At 46.6% G+C, this 15,379-nt stretch overlaps 1 protein-coding gene across 1 annotated transcript in view; it reads right to left on the bottom strand.

The window, feature by feature from the left end:
- Nucleotides 1-2,432: 2,432 nt before the first annotated feature.
- Nucleotides 2,433-15,379, bottom strand: part of LOC140393547 (uncharacterized) — a 229,516-nt gene continuing 216,569 nt past the window's right edge. The window contains exon 5 of the mRNA XM_072479842.1: nt 2,433-4,811. Coding sequence (XP_072335943.1) covers nt 2,709-4,811 — 2,103 coding nt within the window. The 3' untranslated portion in view covers nt 2,433-2,708. The remainder of the gene's footprint in view (nt 4,812-15,379) is intronic.

Raw genomic sequence — 15,379 nt, 5'->3', positions numbered from 1 at the left:
TCGATTACTATCTACAATAAATGGTGAGTTGTTACATGCATCCTGTAGATCAGTGTTTTTCAAACTTTTTTGCACTGGACCCACTTTTGCCAATTGGTTGAACTTCTCGACTCACCCCGGCTGACCTTCGCGGGACTTGCGATGTTTGCTTTCCTTTAATGTGAATGGGGAGCCTACTTGGTCCTCACAATTTCACTTGAATCACATTCAAAGGAGGAGAGGGCAATGCGCATATCAGGTGCAGAGTTCAACGAGTTCATTTGTGCCGTCATCATCTTTATGAAAACTGAAAATCCAACCTCGCACATGTGGGTTGTGGTGAAGGGCAACAGCAACAAAATGCTTGTTTTACTCAGCACTGGATATGCTACTTCAGCCTCATGGGATTTTGGTGCGTTTTAATGTGTTATCACATGTCAGTTACAGCAGCTTTGTCTTTTAATTCGGTGTCAGCTTTAAGTTAATAACTGGCTCTGGGGTCTCAATCTCAAAAATTTTACACCCATCACTTCTCTTTCAAATCTGAAACTTCTCTACTCATTTACCAGTACTTCCCTGCATTTAACACACATGGGATTTACATCTTTATTTGTATTGGTGCAATTGACAAAACCATACCTCAAGAAATTATTTTAAACTACTTAGTTAAGTTTCTTCTTTGCAGACTGTTAACCAGAGGCATGGGAGCTCTGTACAGAGCTAACACTAGCACTGCTCTGTCCTGCCCTGCACTCTCCTGAGCAGCTCTCTCCAGCAGAGTCACTTGTGAGATCATGTTCAGTAGGTACACTACCTACTTACGTCTCTGGCTGTCTCTTACTTTGAAGAAAATTATCCATCTGCACAGTCCTCTTGTCAGTAGCTGGAAAATGGAAGCAACCCCACTCCTTGATTTGGCACCAAAAACACGTACAAGGTGTTTGATGTCAAGTGTACATACAGAGCACGTAATCCTAACCCTAACCTTCTCTCTGATGCCGCTTCTGGCTGGAAGACTCTACAAAGTCTAATTTATTTTCATTTAAAAGGCAGCAGCAACCGCCATTCTCATTGTTAAAGGTAGTGGACATCGGGCTTCTCCTGCGATTGGGATCACCGCGGGAACGTCATGACCGATCGCTCTGCGACCCACCCGACACCTGCCCGTGACCCACCCGCAGGTCGTGACCCGCAATTTGAAATACCCTATTGTCGATGGTACCATGTTGCTCATGTCCCAAGAACAAATTCAAAAAGAAGTTGGGAAGTTTATCAACAAAGTATGCTAATATCTGAGAGGTGAAAGCAGATGATGTTGAAAGCCCTTCGCCTGCTTTTCTTTATTCTTTCATGGGATGTGGGTGTTGCTGGCAAGGCCAGCATTTGTTGCCCAACATTAATTGCCCTTGTGGGTGCTCCCACAGTGTTGTAGGAAGGGAGTTCCAGGTTGCTGATCCACTGTGAGTGATATATTTCCAAGTCAGGATGGTGTGTGGCTTGGAGAGGAACTTGGTTAGTGTTGTTCCCATGTGTCTGCTGCCTTTGTCCTTTTAGAGATGGTGGTATAGTGGCAATGGTACCAGACTAATAATCCAGGGACCCAGACTATTGCACGAGGTACATGGGTTCAAATTCCACCACAGCTGGCACTATGTGGGGTTCTATGGATGCAATGCGATTCTATTGTATATTAAGGGGTCATGTGCCAGTCCTAAAGTGACAGCACAGTGCAACAAGCCGGCTTGGCCAACAAACAGAAGTTAGAGGGAATTAAAAACAGAAAATGCTGGAAAAACTCAACGGGTCTGGACATATCTCTGGAGGGAGAAACAGGGTTAATGTTTCGATCCAACACGATTCTTTTTCAGAGCTGGAAAAAGTGTTAGTGGGAACATTATACTGCATTGGCACAGTATTCTTTCACCCTGGGATCTGTTGTTGCAGTAGAGCGCTGTAGCTCACAGAGGACTTATCCCAAAGAACTTGGTGGTATATTGTGTGAGCATGATATGTGACCTTGGGAAATAGTGGAGTTTTGCTACAGCTTTTCACAATGTAACTCTGGGATGCAGACATGAAATAGTGCCAGGCTAGAAAGAAGGTTACTCTTCTCTGACACCCTTAGTTAGTTTGGGCAGCTGATATCAACCAATATCCAATGATTGATGGGACCCACATTTCCTCAATGGCCATCATTGGCCTGCTAGCAATTCCATTCCATTCACTGACATTTGCACAAAAGAGAAGCAAAGTCTTCAACAGTGACTGGGTTTACCAACCAATCCCAAAGAGCTCATTCTCGTTATTAATTGGAGCTTTTATTGTTTATTTCAAAATAAAAGATAGCATGACAGACGCACAAAAACCACCTGTTATTGGACAAACATTTCAAGAGAGGATCCTTTTTAAACACGGGAGAATTTTGAGACAGAGTCTACATAAGTAATACATCATTCCTTTTGTGCACTTTAATGTACATGACTTAAGGCTGTCAAAATGCAGAGAGAATGAGAGAGGCATGGTGTTCCGAACAATACAAAGTCTAAGACCAGGAATTCTTCTGCAAACAAGCAAAGATCTCCTGGGAAATGGGGTTCAAACATCACCCAGCCATGTCCAAGCTATTGATGACACTGTGTTCCTCCTTTGGACTGGTAAACTCCCTGCGATATGTGTCAACCCATAGTGTAAGTGGGTTAAATTTGGTAAATGTTCCGCTCTCAGTATGGCTATAAAACTGATCTTATCTTCTTGGGTTTCTTGTCTTCATCATCCTTCCGTTTCCTTATCAAATCTCGGGCTGCCTCCAGGCCAAGGAAGTAGAGCACGCCCCAATACTCATGATCTTCCTCAGGCATGCTAGCCAGCATCCCATCTGGCACAGCCATTGGAGTGCGGAATAGGATATTGTATAGGGTTTGATCCATCTGCTCGGCACTGGGTCGTGGATCAGGGTTTATGAGGAGGGGAGCGGAGCTGGAGATTGCTAGGTTCTTTGCTGCCCCAGGATGGCGTGGTCCCATCGCCTCAGGGACCCAGACAAGCGGCTCTCTGAAATCCTCTGCTCCTTGCCAAGCAAAGGTTTTGCTGGGAGTCAGAAGGTTTGGTGCCGAGACCACAGGCTCCAGTACTGACAACTTGCGGGACATGGTCCCTGTAGCTGTAGAGGAGGAATAAACAGCTGATTCCCAGCTCAGGGAATTTTTAGATGTTGATTGAGGGACTGAGCTTGAGTTGGTTGCTTGTGAGAGTGAGTGAGTTGTTGTTATACTCACTGTTTTGGATGTAGCACCCACATATTGGTCAGAGGGGATCAGACCTCCTGCTGCGGGGAACCTCATTGCTGCTGTGGGAGCTTTGTCTGGTGCTGTGGGGACCTCCACTGACTCTGCAGAGATCTTCACTGGTGCTGTGGGGACTTTGCCTAGGGCTATGGGGACTTTGTCTGGGGCTGTGGGAACCTTCACTGGCTCGGTATGGAATTTTGCTTGCTCTTCTGGGACTTTCACTGATTCTGCAAGGACTTTCACTGATTCTGTGGGTACTTTCACTGGTTCTGCAGGGACTTTCACTGGTTCTGCAGTGACTTTCACTGGTCCTGTGGGTACTTTTGTTGGTTCCGCAGGGACTTTCACTGGTTCTGCAGGGACTTCCACTGGTTCTGCAGGGACTTTCACTGGTTCTGTAGGGACGTTCGCTGGTTCTGCAGGGACTTTCACTGGTTCTGCAGGGACTTTCACTGGTTCTGTAGGGACGTTCGCTGGTTCTGTAGGGACGTTCGCTGGTTCTGTAGGGACGTTCGCTGGTTCTGCAGGGACTTTCACTGGTTCTGCAGGGACTTTCACTGGTTCTGCAAGGACTTCCACTGGTTCTGCAGGGACTTTCACTGGTTCTGCAGGGACTTCCACTGGTTCTGCAGGGACTTTCACTGGTTCTGCAGGGACTTTCACTGGTTCTGCAGGGACGTTCGCTGGTTCTGCAGGGACGTTTGCTGGTTCTGCAGGGACGTTTGCTGGTTCTGCAGGGACTTTCACTGGTTCTGCAGGGACTTCTGCTGGTTCCGGAGGGACTTTCACAGGCTCTGCAGGGACTTTCGCTGGTTCTGAGGGTATGTTCACTGGTTCTGCAGAGACTTCCACTGGTTCTGCAGGGATTTTCACTGGTTCTGCAGGGACTTTCGCTGGTTCTGCGGGTACTTCCACAGGCTCTGCGGGCACGTTCACTGGTTCTACAGGGTCTTTCACTGGCTCGGCAGGGACTTCAACTTGTTCTGCGGGTAGGTTCACTGGCTCTGCAGGAACTTTCACTGGTTCTGCAGGTACGTTCACTGGCTCTGCAGGGACATTCTCTGGTTCTGAAGATACGTTCACTGGCTCTGCAGGGACTTTCACTGGCTCTGCAGGGACTTTCACTGGTTCGGTGGGGAATTTGTCTGGGGCTGTGTGGTCTTTCAGCGGCTCTGCAGGGAAGTTCACCAACTCTGTGGGGAACTTTACCAGCCCTTGAGGGTATTTCACTGGTTCCGCGGTTACTTTCTCTGGTTCTGCGGGTACTTTCTCTGGTTCCACGGGTACTTTCTCCGGCTCTGCGTTGACTTTCTCCGGCTCTGCGTTGACTTTCTCCGGCTCTGCGTTGACTTTCTCTGGCTCTGCAAGGACTTTGCCCGGTTCTACGAGTTCAGTTAATGGTCCTATTCCCAGTATACTTTTGAATCCCTCTGCATTTAAGAAAGATGTTTTTGGCACCTCATGGTCTCCACAGCTTGCTTCAGGTGGGCTTGTTGATGGTGGAAGAGGATCAGAAATGGGGTCAACAAGTTCGCTAGTCAATTCCTGGAGGTACAAACAAATTGCAAATTATAGTTTTCTAAAAGTCATGTAGACACTTCAAAAATCAAAAACGTGCAGCGGGATTCTCCGACACCCCCACCGGGTCGGAGAATCCCTGGGAGGTGGCGCGAATCCCGCCCCGATACCGGCTGCCGTATTCTCCGGCACCTGTTTTCGGGTGGGGTTCACGCCACGCCGGTCGGGGGCAGTTGGCAGTGCCACCCCCCCGTGATATGGTACAAATTAAGTAATGGCATGATGGGAAAACTGGTCAATGGGAAGACTGGTCAAAAGGTTTGAGACAATACCACATAGACTGAAACTACTCATTCCAGCTCCCCAGTCCCAGGTAAAGAATGCTGCCCTAACCATTTTCAGACTAGTATGGCTGTAGGCCAACTCTGCATAACTTGAAGTCTGAAAAGATCAGCGAAGGTCGAGCCATTCCAAAACACCGGACCTCAGCAACTCCTGATAAAACTAACTCGTCATAACCCAGGGCCATAGGGATTTAAAACAAAGCTAGTTCAGGAAGAAACAAATCTATTCTGACCTTTCAATGTTCCCTCCGAGGACTAAATAATGGTATGAGTGATATGACCAAACATGGTCTGGACTTTGCTTCCGTTTGTATTTCCGATCAAACTCCTGACCAAACTGTTGTCACATAATCTTGATAAAGTTAATGTATAAATATTGAGCTAATTCTCCACGAAAGCGGCAAACTTGTGAAAGACTGAGCAGTTTTGTTGACTGCCCTCTTACTTCAAGTTTCAGCCATTACTGCATGCAGTTGTTTTCGACAATAAAGCTTGTTATTCTGTCTTAATGAGTGTGTTGAATTTTTCTGCCACAGAAGCGAAAATATTGACTTTGACATTTGGCGCAAGCAAGCAGTTACCAATATCCTGAGTGAATTCCGTGGGGGACTGAAGAAGTGATCGAGCCAGACCCGGAGGAAAGAGACAGACGCCGGCACAAGGTAAGATTAACATTGGTCTCTCTCTCTCTCTCGGATTAGTGGTTCGACCCCTCATCCCTAACGGAAGTAACTAAACAGGTGACGTGCTCGAATCTAAATTGTACTTATTAAATTGTTAGTAGAGTACTGCGGGTCAGGGGCCCCAATTGTGGTTAGCCTTAGGGGTCAGGGACCTCTTGCTTGTTTTGCAGGTTTAAATTTGGGTCAGGCACCCTGTAATTTGATTTGGTACCAGGGATTTTTTTTGATTGCCAGGGGCACATTTTATTGACATTATGGGACAGAGTTTAGACAAAACCGGGGGCAATTCCCCTCTATTTTTCATATGTTCTGAAAACCCTTCTCACAAACGTAATTTACGTAAATTATCTGCAGTGCTGAACAATAAATTGGGTAACGATATTTGGCCACTAGGGGGCACTTGGAACTACGATAATTGCATTTCTGCCGAGAAAAGGAACTAGGGATAACCCTGGGAATTACAGGCCAGTTAGTCTTACTTCGGTGGTAGGCAAAGTAATGGAAAGGGTACTGAAGGATAGGATTTCTGAGCATCTGGAAAGACACTGCTTGATTAGGGATAGTCAGCACGGATTTGTGAGGGGTAGGTCTTGCCTTACAAATCTTATTGAATTCTTTGAGGAGGTGACCAAGCATGTGGATGAAGGTAAAGCAGTGGATGTAGTGTACATGGATTTTAGTAAGGCATTTGATAAAGTTCCCCATGGTAGGCTTATGCAGAAAGTAAGGAGGCATGGGATAGTGGGAAATTTGGCCAGTTGGATAACGAACTGGCTAACCGATAGAAGTCAGAGAGTGGTGGTGGATGGCAAATATTCAGCCTGGATCCCAGTTACCAGTGGCGTACCGCAGGGATCAGTTCTGGGTCCTCTGCTGTTTGTGATTTTCATTAATGACTTGGATGAGGGAGTTGAAGGGTGGGTCAGTAAATTTGCAGACGATACGAAGATTGGTGGAGTTGTGGATAGTAAGGAGGGCTGTTGTCGGCTGCAAAGAGACATAGATAGGATGCAGAGCTGGGCTGAGAAGTGGCAGATGGAGTTTAACCCTGAAAAGTGTGAGGTTGTCCATTTTGGAAGGACAAATATGAATGCGGAATATAGGGTTAACGGTAGAGTTCTTGGCAATGTGGAGGAGCAGAGAGATCTTGGGGTCTATGTTCATACATCTTTGAAAGTTGCCACTCAAGTGGATAGAGCTGTGAAGAAGGCCTATGGTGTGCTCGCGTTCATTAACAGAGGGATTGAATTTAAGAGCCGTGAGGTGATGATGCAGCTGTACAAAACTTTGGTAAGGCCACATTTGGAGTACTGTGTACAGTTCTGGTCGCCTCATTTTAGGAAGGATGTGGAAGCTCTGGAAAAGGTGCAAAGAAGATTTACCAGGATGTTGCCTGGAATGGAGAGTAGGTCTTACGAGGAAAGGTTGAGGGTGCTAGGCCTTTTCTCATTAGAGCGGAGAAGGATGAGGGGCGACTTGATAGAGGTTTATAAGATGATCAGGGGAATAGATAGAGTAGACAGTCAGAGACTTTTTCCCCGGGTGGAACACACCATTACAAGGGGACATAAATTTAAGGTGAAAGGTGGAAGATATAGGAGGGATATCAGAGGTAAGTTCTTTACCCAGAGAATAGTGGGGGCATGGAATGCACTGCCTGTGGAAGTAGTTGAGTCGGAAACATTAGGGACCTTCAAGCAGCTATTGGATAGGCACATGGATGACGGTAAAATGATATACTGTAGATTTATTTGTTCTTAAGGGCAGCACGGTAGCATTGTGGATCGCGCAATTGCTTCACAGCTCCATGGTCCCAAGTTCGATTCCGGCTTGGGTCATTGTCTGTGCGGAGTCTGCACGTCCTCCCCGTGCCTGCGTGGGTTTCCTCCGGGTGCTCCGGTTTCCTCCCACAGTCCAAAGATGTGCGGGTTAGGTGAATTGGCCAATGATAAATTGCCCTTAATGTCCAAATTGCCCTTGGTGTTGGGTGGAGGTGTTGAGTTTGGGTATGGTGCTCTTTCCAAGAGCCGGTGCAGACTCAAAGGGCCGAATGGCCTCCTTCTGCACTGTAAATTCAATGATAATCTATGATTAATCTAGGACAAAGGTTCGGCACAACATCGTGGGCCGAAGGGCCTGTTCTGTGCTGTATTTTTCTATGTTCTATGTTCTATGAAAATCATTTGGCAGAGAAACGTCGGTTTTAAGTGGAGGTTTTTAATCTCAGAGTGGAAGAAGCAGTCCAGTAAGTGCCACGAACAATCACTATTAATGAGTTGGAGAGATAACGCCCGTAGAAAAGGGATTGATGATTGTGTGGATGGTAAAGCAAAAAATTGGGAGACTTTAAAATTGGAATGTGAACTTTGGGATAGAAAGCATAAACAACACGGCAAAAATAAAAAATCTCCAACCAATATGCAGAGAGGGCTAGCCCAGCAGATTAAACAGAAGGAGGATCCTCCCAGTTGCTCTGGCATGCCGATGTTTCCCTATTCAGGCGATACGGAAGAGGAGGAGGATTTAACCCCTGAACCTCACCCTCATCCTGCACACCCTGACTCTACAATTCCACCGTCCCAAGTCCAGACTCCCCCTTATGGTCCCACTGCCAATGAAACTCCTGCTAACGCATCCCCCGTAGCAACACGCACTCGGTCACATACACAAGCCGTGAATATGGAACAACCCTTCACCTCTGTCAATGGGGCTCTTCTTGATTTATCACTCCAACCTAAGGAGGAGGAAACTTTTCCGCCACCTCCCCCCGGCAAATTATCCCATTAGGAGTGTTATTAACCCCCACGCTGGTGATAATGACGACCCATTCATTGAGGTGTGGCAGGCTTTTAAACCTCAGGAACTATGTTTGATCATGGCCCAATGTCCCTCCTACAAAGAGGACCCAGAAGGGTTCACTGAGTTTTTGAGGAGAACTGCGACCATGTACGGGGCTACCGCACGTGATCAATATTCACTGATTTGTTCATTCCTTCCCCCAGAATTAGGGGAAAGATGTAAAAATGAATTAGGACTTCATGGGGACACGTGGACGGCCTTCAGCGCCGCACACCAAACGGAGGACGATCAGCGTACTTTAATGTTCCCGGCACTGAAACGGGCTCTCCGTAAACCCGTTGACATCACCAAACTCCTTGAATGTACCCCCACTTCTAAGGAAGATGGTCCAGAATGTTTTGACCGCTTTTGTGGCGTGTACACTCTTTACTCCGGGGACATTGCTTTCAATGCAGGAACACAGTCTCCCCAATTTAATGCACTATTAATGCAGGTTTTGCCTGACCGCATAGCATCCAGTATTAAAACTAATAACATGGACTGGTCTGACAATTCTAAACCTCAAATGAAACGTGCTGTGTCTTATTATTGGAGCAATGGCCGCAACCGTGAGACCTGTTACAAAGACACTTCGCCCAAAATTAAATCCAAATTCATCCAACGTCCCTCTCAAAGAAGAGCTCTTCAAGGTCAGAACTCTCAGACAGATTCACGTTACTATCGCCCAGACTGCACGGACCCTCCTGAATTTGGTTACCGCCCACAGGCTCCTTACCCCTTCACTCCACACACGGAGGATTTCGACAGCGCTCCTCCGCGTCGTCCTCCTACCAAATATAATGTCACTTGCTTCAACTGTCAACGTACAGGCCACTATGCTAGGGATTGTCCAGCACCCCGACGACTAGGTAGATCTCAACCCCGTCGGCAGACACCCTTTACTACCTCTAACCCCTACTGACTAGCCCGATCGAACTTTCCGGTCCTCTCAACAGACCACTCTGACGAGCCCACCGCTACGATTTACATAGAAGGCGTGCCCATTCCCTTCCTGATTGACACCGGAGCGACTCATTCTACGCTAGACTGGACATTAATTCAGAAACATGGCTTACCCCTCTCTGATAAGCATGTGGAACTTGCTGGTTTCATGGGGGAAGGTGCTGTTTATCCACTTACGAAGCCGCTCTCTTTTCAATTTGAGGGCCAGGAGTGTTGCATCCCTTTCACGGTTACCCGCGTCCTCGGTGTCAACCTGGCCGGACGTGACTTGCTGTGTCCCTTGCAGGTGGAAATTGTTTGCCTTGATAACGGCATTACTATATCAGCTATCCCGCAGGCCCAGCTTCGAAATTTTCCTCTTTTCACTACTCCACAGTGGTGGTCGGTTGATTTTGATCCCTCCCACTTTTCGCCTCCCTTAGATATTCCCGATCCACATGTCACTCTTTGCTATGATCATATAGGATACTCGCCTGATTTGGAGAGCATTTACCAAGGTGCTCTCGGTTCTCTACAATCCGTTTCCTTTGTTGGCCTCGTAAGGGAAAAGAAGGGTCTGCCTTTCTTGTCAATTTACCCCATGGCCTCTGGTGTCAGTCGGGAATTGTGTCACCCCACGTGACCCTTTCTGTGAACGAAGACTACAGTGCCATGTCCTTGGGATTTCTGGCAGTTGCACTGTGAGGACAAGCTGATCCTTTCTTTAATGGAAGTCAAATCCTACCCGCAGGCACTTTAGAATATTTTCAACGCCCATTTGTCCTCATTGGCACACTGCACCACCATCGTTCAGTCCAATCAACGACTTCTGAACTACCCGCAGATTTATGGGCGGCCTCCAAACACGAAGTTGGTCTCACTAATGTCCCTCCCGTTGTTATTAAAGTTAAACCTAACATGCCCTTGCCCTCGATTTCACAGTACCCTTTGCTCCCCGAGGCTGAAGAAGGAGTCTCGGTCATGATTCAATCGTTCCTTCAACAGGGAATTGTGGTACCATACCAATCGCCCTGTAACACCCCAATTCTTCCAGTTCCTAAGATAGGAAGACCATCCGAATGGCGTTTGGTCCAAGACTCCGACGTATTAATCAGATAGTGGAACCCTTACACCCTATTGTCCCAAACCCGGCGACAATCCTTAGTAATGTCCCACCGGAAGCGACTGTTTTCACCCTTGTTGAGTTACAACATGCCTTTTTTGCCATACCCCTCGCCCCTGAATCACAGTATTTGTTGCCTTTACATTTAAGGGCAACCAATACACTTGGACTAGGCTCCCACAGGGCTTCATTCATTCTCCAACCCTTTTCTCACAAGCATTGCACTTCCAGTTAGCGACATTATCAACTCCTGGTGACTCCACCATCATGCAATATGTTGATGACTTACTCCTTGCCAGCCCTGACTTCAACGCTAACCAGCGTGACACCATTTACCTGCTCATCCATCTCCATTCATGGGGATATGTGATCCCGCCCACTAAAGTTCATAAAGGCCAACGGCAGGTCAAATCTTTGGGTGTCCTAATAAGTGCTATGGATCGCCCCCTTACTCAGGAACGCATTACTCCTATACTGCAGACCCCATTTCCTACATCGCCCAAGCAGGTGAGCCTTTTTAGGATTGGTGAACTTTTGCAGACAATGGATTCTGAATGTTACTGTCCATACTAAAGATTTAACTCCGTACTCCTCTCAAAATGCTCCTCTTAAGTTTGAACTTCCTGATTCAGCAAAACAATCTTTTGTTACTCTCAAAAACGCCCTGGCTACTGCCCCAGCGCTAGGACGACCTATGTATGACAGACTCTTTCAGTTGTACGTTAATGTTCTTGATGAATGTGCCACTGGTGTTCTAACACAAGAACACGGTGACCGGTGTCGCCCGGTCACCTACTATTCTACAAAATTGGATCCTGTAGCTTGCGGTCTACCTCCCTGCACCCAAATTCTTACGGCTGTCCATTTGTTAGCACAGGCAGCCTCTAATCTGACCCTTCACCAGCCAGTACAAGTGCATACCTCGCACTCTATTGTGGCTCTCCTAACGTCTCAGCAAACCCAGCATCTGACTCAAGCTCGCTTGAGCCGCAATGAGGTTTCACTATTGCAAAACCCCTACCTCTCTTTTCATTACTGTTCTACCTTAAATCCTGCTGTGTTCCTCGAGCAGCCCCCCGATAACCTTGTGGATCCGCCACACGATTGTTTGCTTCGGAATCACTTCCTTACCGCGCCTCGCCCGGATTTAACGGACCGGCCTATTGATAATCCAGATCTAATTTTTTATGTTGTTGGCAGTTCCTCCATTTCTCTCACTGGCATCCCACAGTCGGGATATGCCGTGGTAACCGACACTGACGTTCGGGAAACAGCAGCCTTCCAGAACCCTGTCTCTGCACATAAAGCCGAGCTATTTGCCCTTACTCGAGCATGTATTTTGGCCACAGATAAAAGTACTAATGTTTACACTGATTCTAGGTATGCCTTTGGCGTGACCCACGATTTTGGTCGCCTCTGGTAACAGCTAGGCTTTCTCACCTCTACGGGAGCTCCCATTCAAAATGCTTTTTGGGTTAAAAATCTCCTCGATGCTATTCAGCTTCCCGATCAATTGGCAATTATTAAATGTGCTGAGCACACAAAGGGGGACACTCCTGTTCAATTAGGAAATGCCCGTGCTGATTCAGCTGCTAAGGCTGCGACTATATCAGCCTCTCTGATTGTTACCAGTGGGGCTAATCAGGCTCTAAATCAGGTACCTGCATTAGGAACGAAGGGCATGCCAGAGATAACTGAAGTTCAAAATTTACAGATGGACGCCTCTGATTCCGAGCGCACACTATGGAAGTCAATGGGATGTTCACACTCCTTGACACGAGACCTCTGGCTTACTCCCGTTGGTCAAGTTTGTATTCCGAATTCTTTATTGCTGGTACTTATTGATTATTTGCATTCTTGTACCCATCTTGGCAAGGAGGGAATGGTACAGCTACTCCTAAAAACTTGGTGGCACCCAGATTTGAATACAGCAGCGCAAACGCGGCTGGATCGATGCGTCATTTGCATGAAACATAATAAGGGTAAAGGCATTAAATGCCCTCCAGGAACCACTCCCTTGCCAGATGGCCCTTTTGCCTGTATACAGCTTGATTTTATCGAATTGCCAAAAGCACAGTGCTATAAATATTGTTCAGTAATAATCAATGTGTTTAGTAAATGGATTGAAGCCTTCCCCACCACTAATTGTACGGCACATACAGTGGTGAAGTTGTTGTTAACGGAAGTCATTCCTCGTTTTGGGGAACCCAAAATGGTGAGCTCAGACAATGGACCACATTTTGTGGCTCGGATCAATACTGAATTGTGCGAAGCACTCGTAATTAAACAGCAACTGCACTGCGCGTATCACCCACAGGCAGCAGGAATTGTGGAAAGAGCCAACGGGACGTTAAAAGAAAAATTATCTAAATTAACTGAAGAAACTGGGTTAAATTGGCGAAAATTATTACCCTTGGCACTGTTTCACATACGAGTGACTCCCCATTCGCGGACCGGACTGTCAGCTGCAGAGATAGTCTATGGTCGGCCAATGAGGACTCCCTGCGATGCCCATGAAAAACCCCTAGAGGGAGTAGACCTCCATGTGATGGGGGAACAGATGCAGAACTATTTGAAGCAATTAACACTTTCTCTGAAGTTTCTCCAGTCACAGGTAAAACAGGCACATCTCCCAGTAACGGCAGGGACAGCCGTCCCTCGATATCCAGTGATCAAACCCGGAGACCAAGTGTTAGTGAAAAACCGGGACAGAAAGAAACTAGGACAACGTTGGAGCGGACCCTTCCTCGTACTGCTGACTACACCGACTTCCGTCAAACTTGAAGGACGTTCAAGTTGGATACATCTATCCGATTGCAAGAAGATAGTCTCCAACCCAGATGAGAACACAGGATGAAGATCTTCATTATAAGTTTTGGACTCTCTGGACTATTTAGCCTTAATCGCCACTCGGTAGTAAAAAAAATGACCTAAACGAGACCTGCCTTCCATTACCTATTTATATATGTCATATCTTTATACCGAAAAATTGAACGTAAGCAAGTGTTGGGTTTGTACCCACATCCCGCCCATTCGAGGGAAGGAATGCCTCTCCAATCCCTCCCCTTTCATATCGCAGAGACAGTTGAATGGATTTTACGACAAAATCAAACAGGGAGCAGGGGAAATAGGGGGGATATGGAAATATGGAGATCTGCTGGCTATGACATGACTACATTTTCGGCTTCGTATCAACCTGCTTATAATCATGCCTTGACTCCACCCTCCCTCACTGTCCACTCGTATAATGTTCAAGGTTCCATGTGTTTTAATAAATCAGGGAAAGGAAAGTAAATGGGGCAAAGTAGGTGCAACCTTACAGTTGACTGGCAAGGACCAGTACCAGGCATATCCAACAAGGGCATGTTTAACTGTGATTGGTCCAAGGTATGGAATATAACCTCTAACATTTCATGGGGACAGACATCCCCAATCCCCTGGATGACATCAGCTGATGATTTTACAGCCGATAATGGAATCTATTTCATATGCGGCACTAAAGCATATCCATGGCTCCCCATTGATTGGACAGGATCCTGCTTTTTGGGATATGTTGTACCTCAAATGCGTCACCTACCCACCCTTAAGCACTCCCCCCGCGAGCAAAAAGGACTATTTCTAAAACGGAACAATTATTTATGATGGCCTTTCCCTTGTACGGAATGGGCAAGACATCTGACGAACTGATCCACATGGCCACAGCATTGGAACAACTGGCGAATGTAACGGCAGCAGAAGCCAGGGAAGCTGGACAGGCACTGGCTGAGGTCTCAGCTGAGCTAGTAGCTGTCTGGACCTTGGCATTACAAAATCGACTGGCTTAGGATGATCTGTTAGCCTCGCAGGGAGGAACGTGCGCTATCATAGGTCAGGAGCGCTGTACTTATATTCCAGATGGCTCTGAAAATATCACTAACCTGGCCGACCATATTAAGAGACAGGCTGATCAAATTTAAGAGATTGGCAGTTAATTTCATGACTATAACCCGCCGGGTTGGCTAGGATGGTTGGGTCACGGATTATTTGATTGGATCTTTAAGGCCTTCATTCTACTACTCCTAATTCTACTAGGGATAGGATTGCTTGGTTGCTTGTGTAAATGCATTTTCAAACGAGTTATGGATATACCTATTTAACTAGTTGCCATGATATGATAAAAGGAGGGAATGTGATATGGTACGAATTAAGTAATGGCATGATGGGAAAACTGGTCAATGGGAAGACTGGTCAAAAGGTTTGATACAATACCAGAAAGACTGAAACTACTCATTCCAGCTCCCCAGTCCCAGGTAAAGAATGCTGCCCTAACCATTTTCAGACTAGTACGGCTGTAGGCCAACTCTGCATAACTTGAAGTCTGAAAAGATCAGCGAAGGTCGAGCCATTCCAAAACACCGGTCCTCGGCAACTCCTGATAAAACTAACTCGTCATAACCCAGGGCCATAGGGATTTAAAACAAAGCTAGTTCAGGAAGAAACAAATCTATTCTGACCTTTCAATGTTCCCTCCGAGGACTAAATAATGGTATGAGTGATATGACCAAACATGGTCTGGTCTTTGCTTCCGTTTGTATTTCCGATCAAACTCCTGACCAAACTGTTGTCACATAATCTTGATAAAGTTAATGTATAAATATTGAGCTAATTCTCCGAAAGCGGCAAACT

The sequence above is a fragment of the Scyliorhinus torazame genome, chromosome 17 (genome assembly GCF_047496885.1).
Source record: "Scyliorhinus torazame isolate Kashiwa2021f chromosome 17, sScyTor2.1, whole genome shotgun sequence".
In the NCBI taxonomy this organism is placed as follows: Eukaryota; Metazoa; Chordata; class Chondrichthyes; order Carcharhiniformes; family Scyliorhinidae; genus Scyliorhinus; species Scyliorhinus torazame.
The sequence above is the reverse complement of the archived record's forward strand: the minus strand, read 5'-3'. Positions and strand labels throughout refer to the sequence as shown.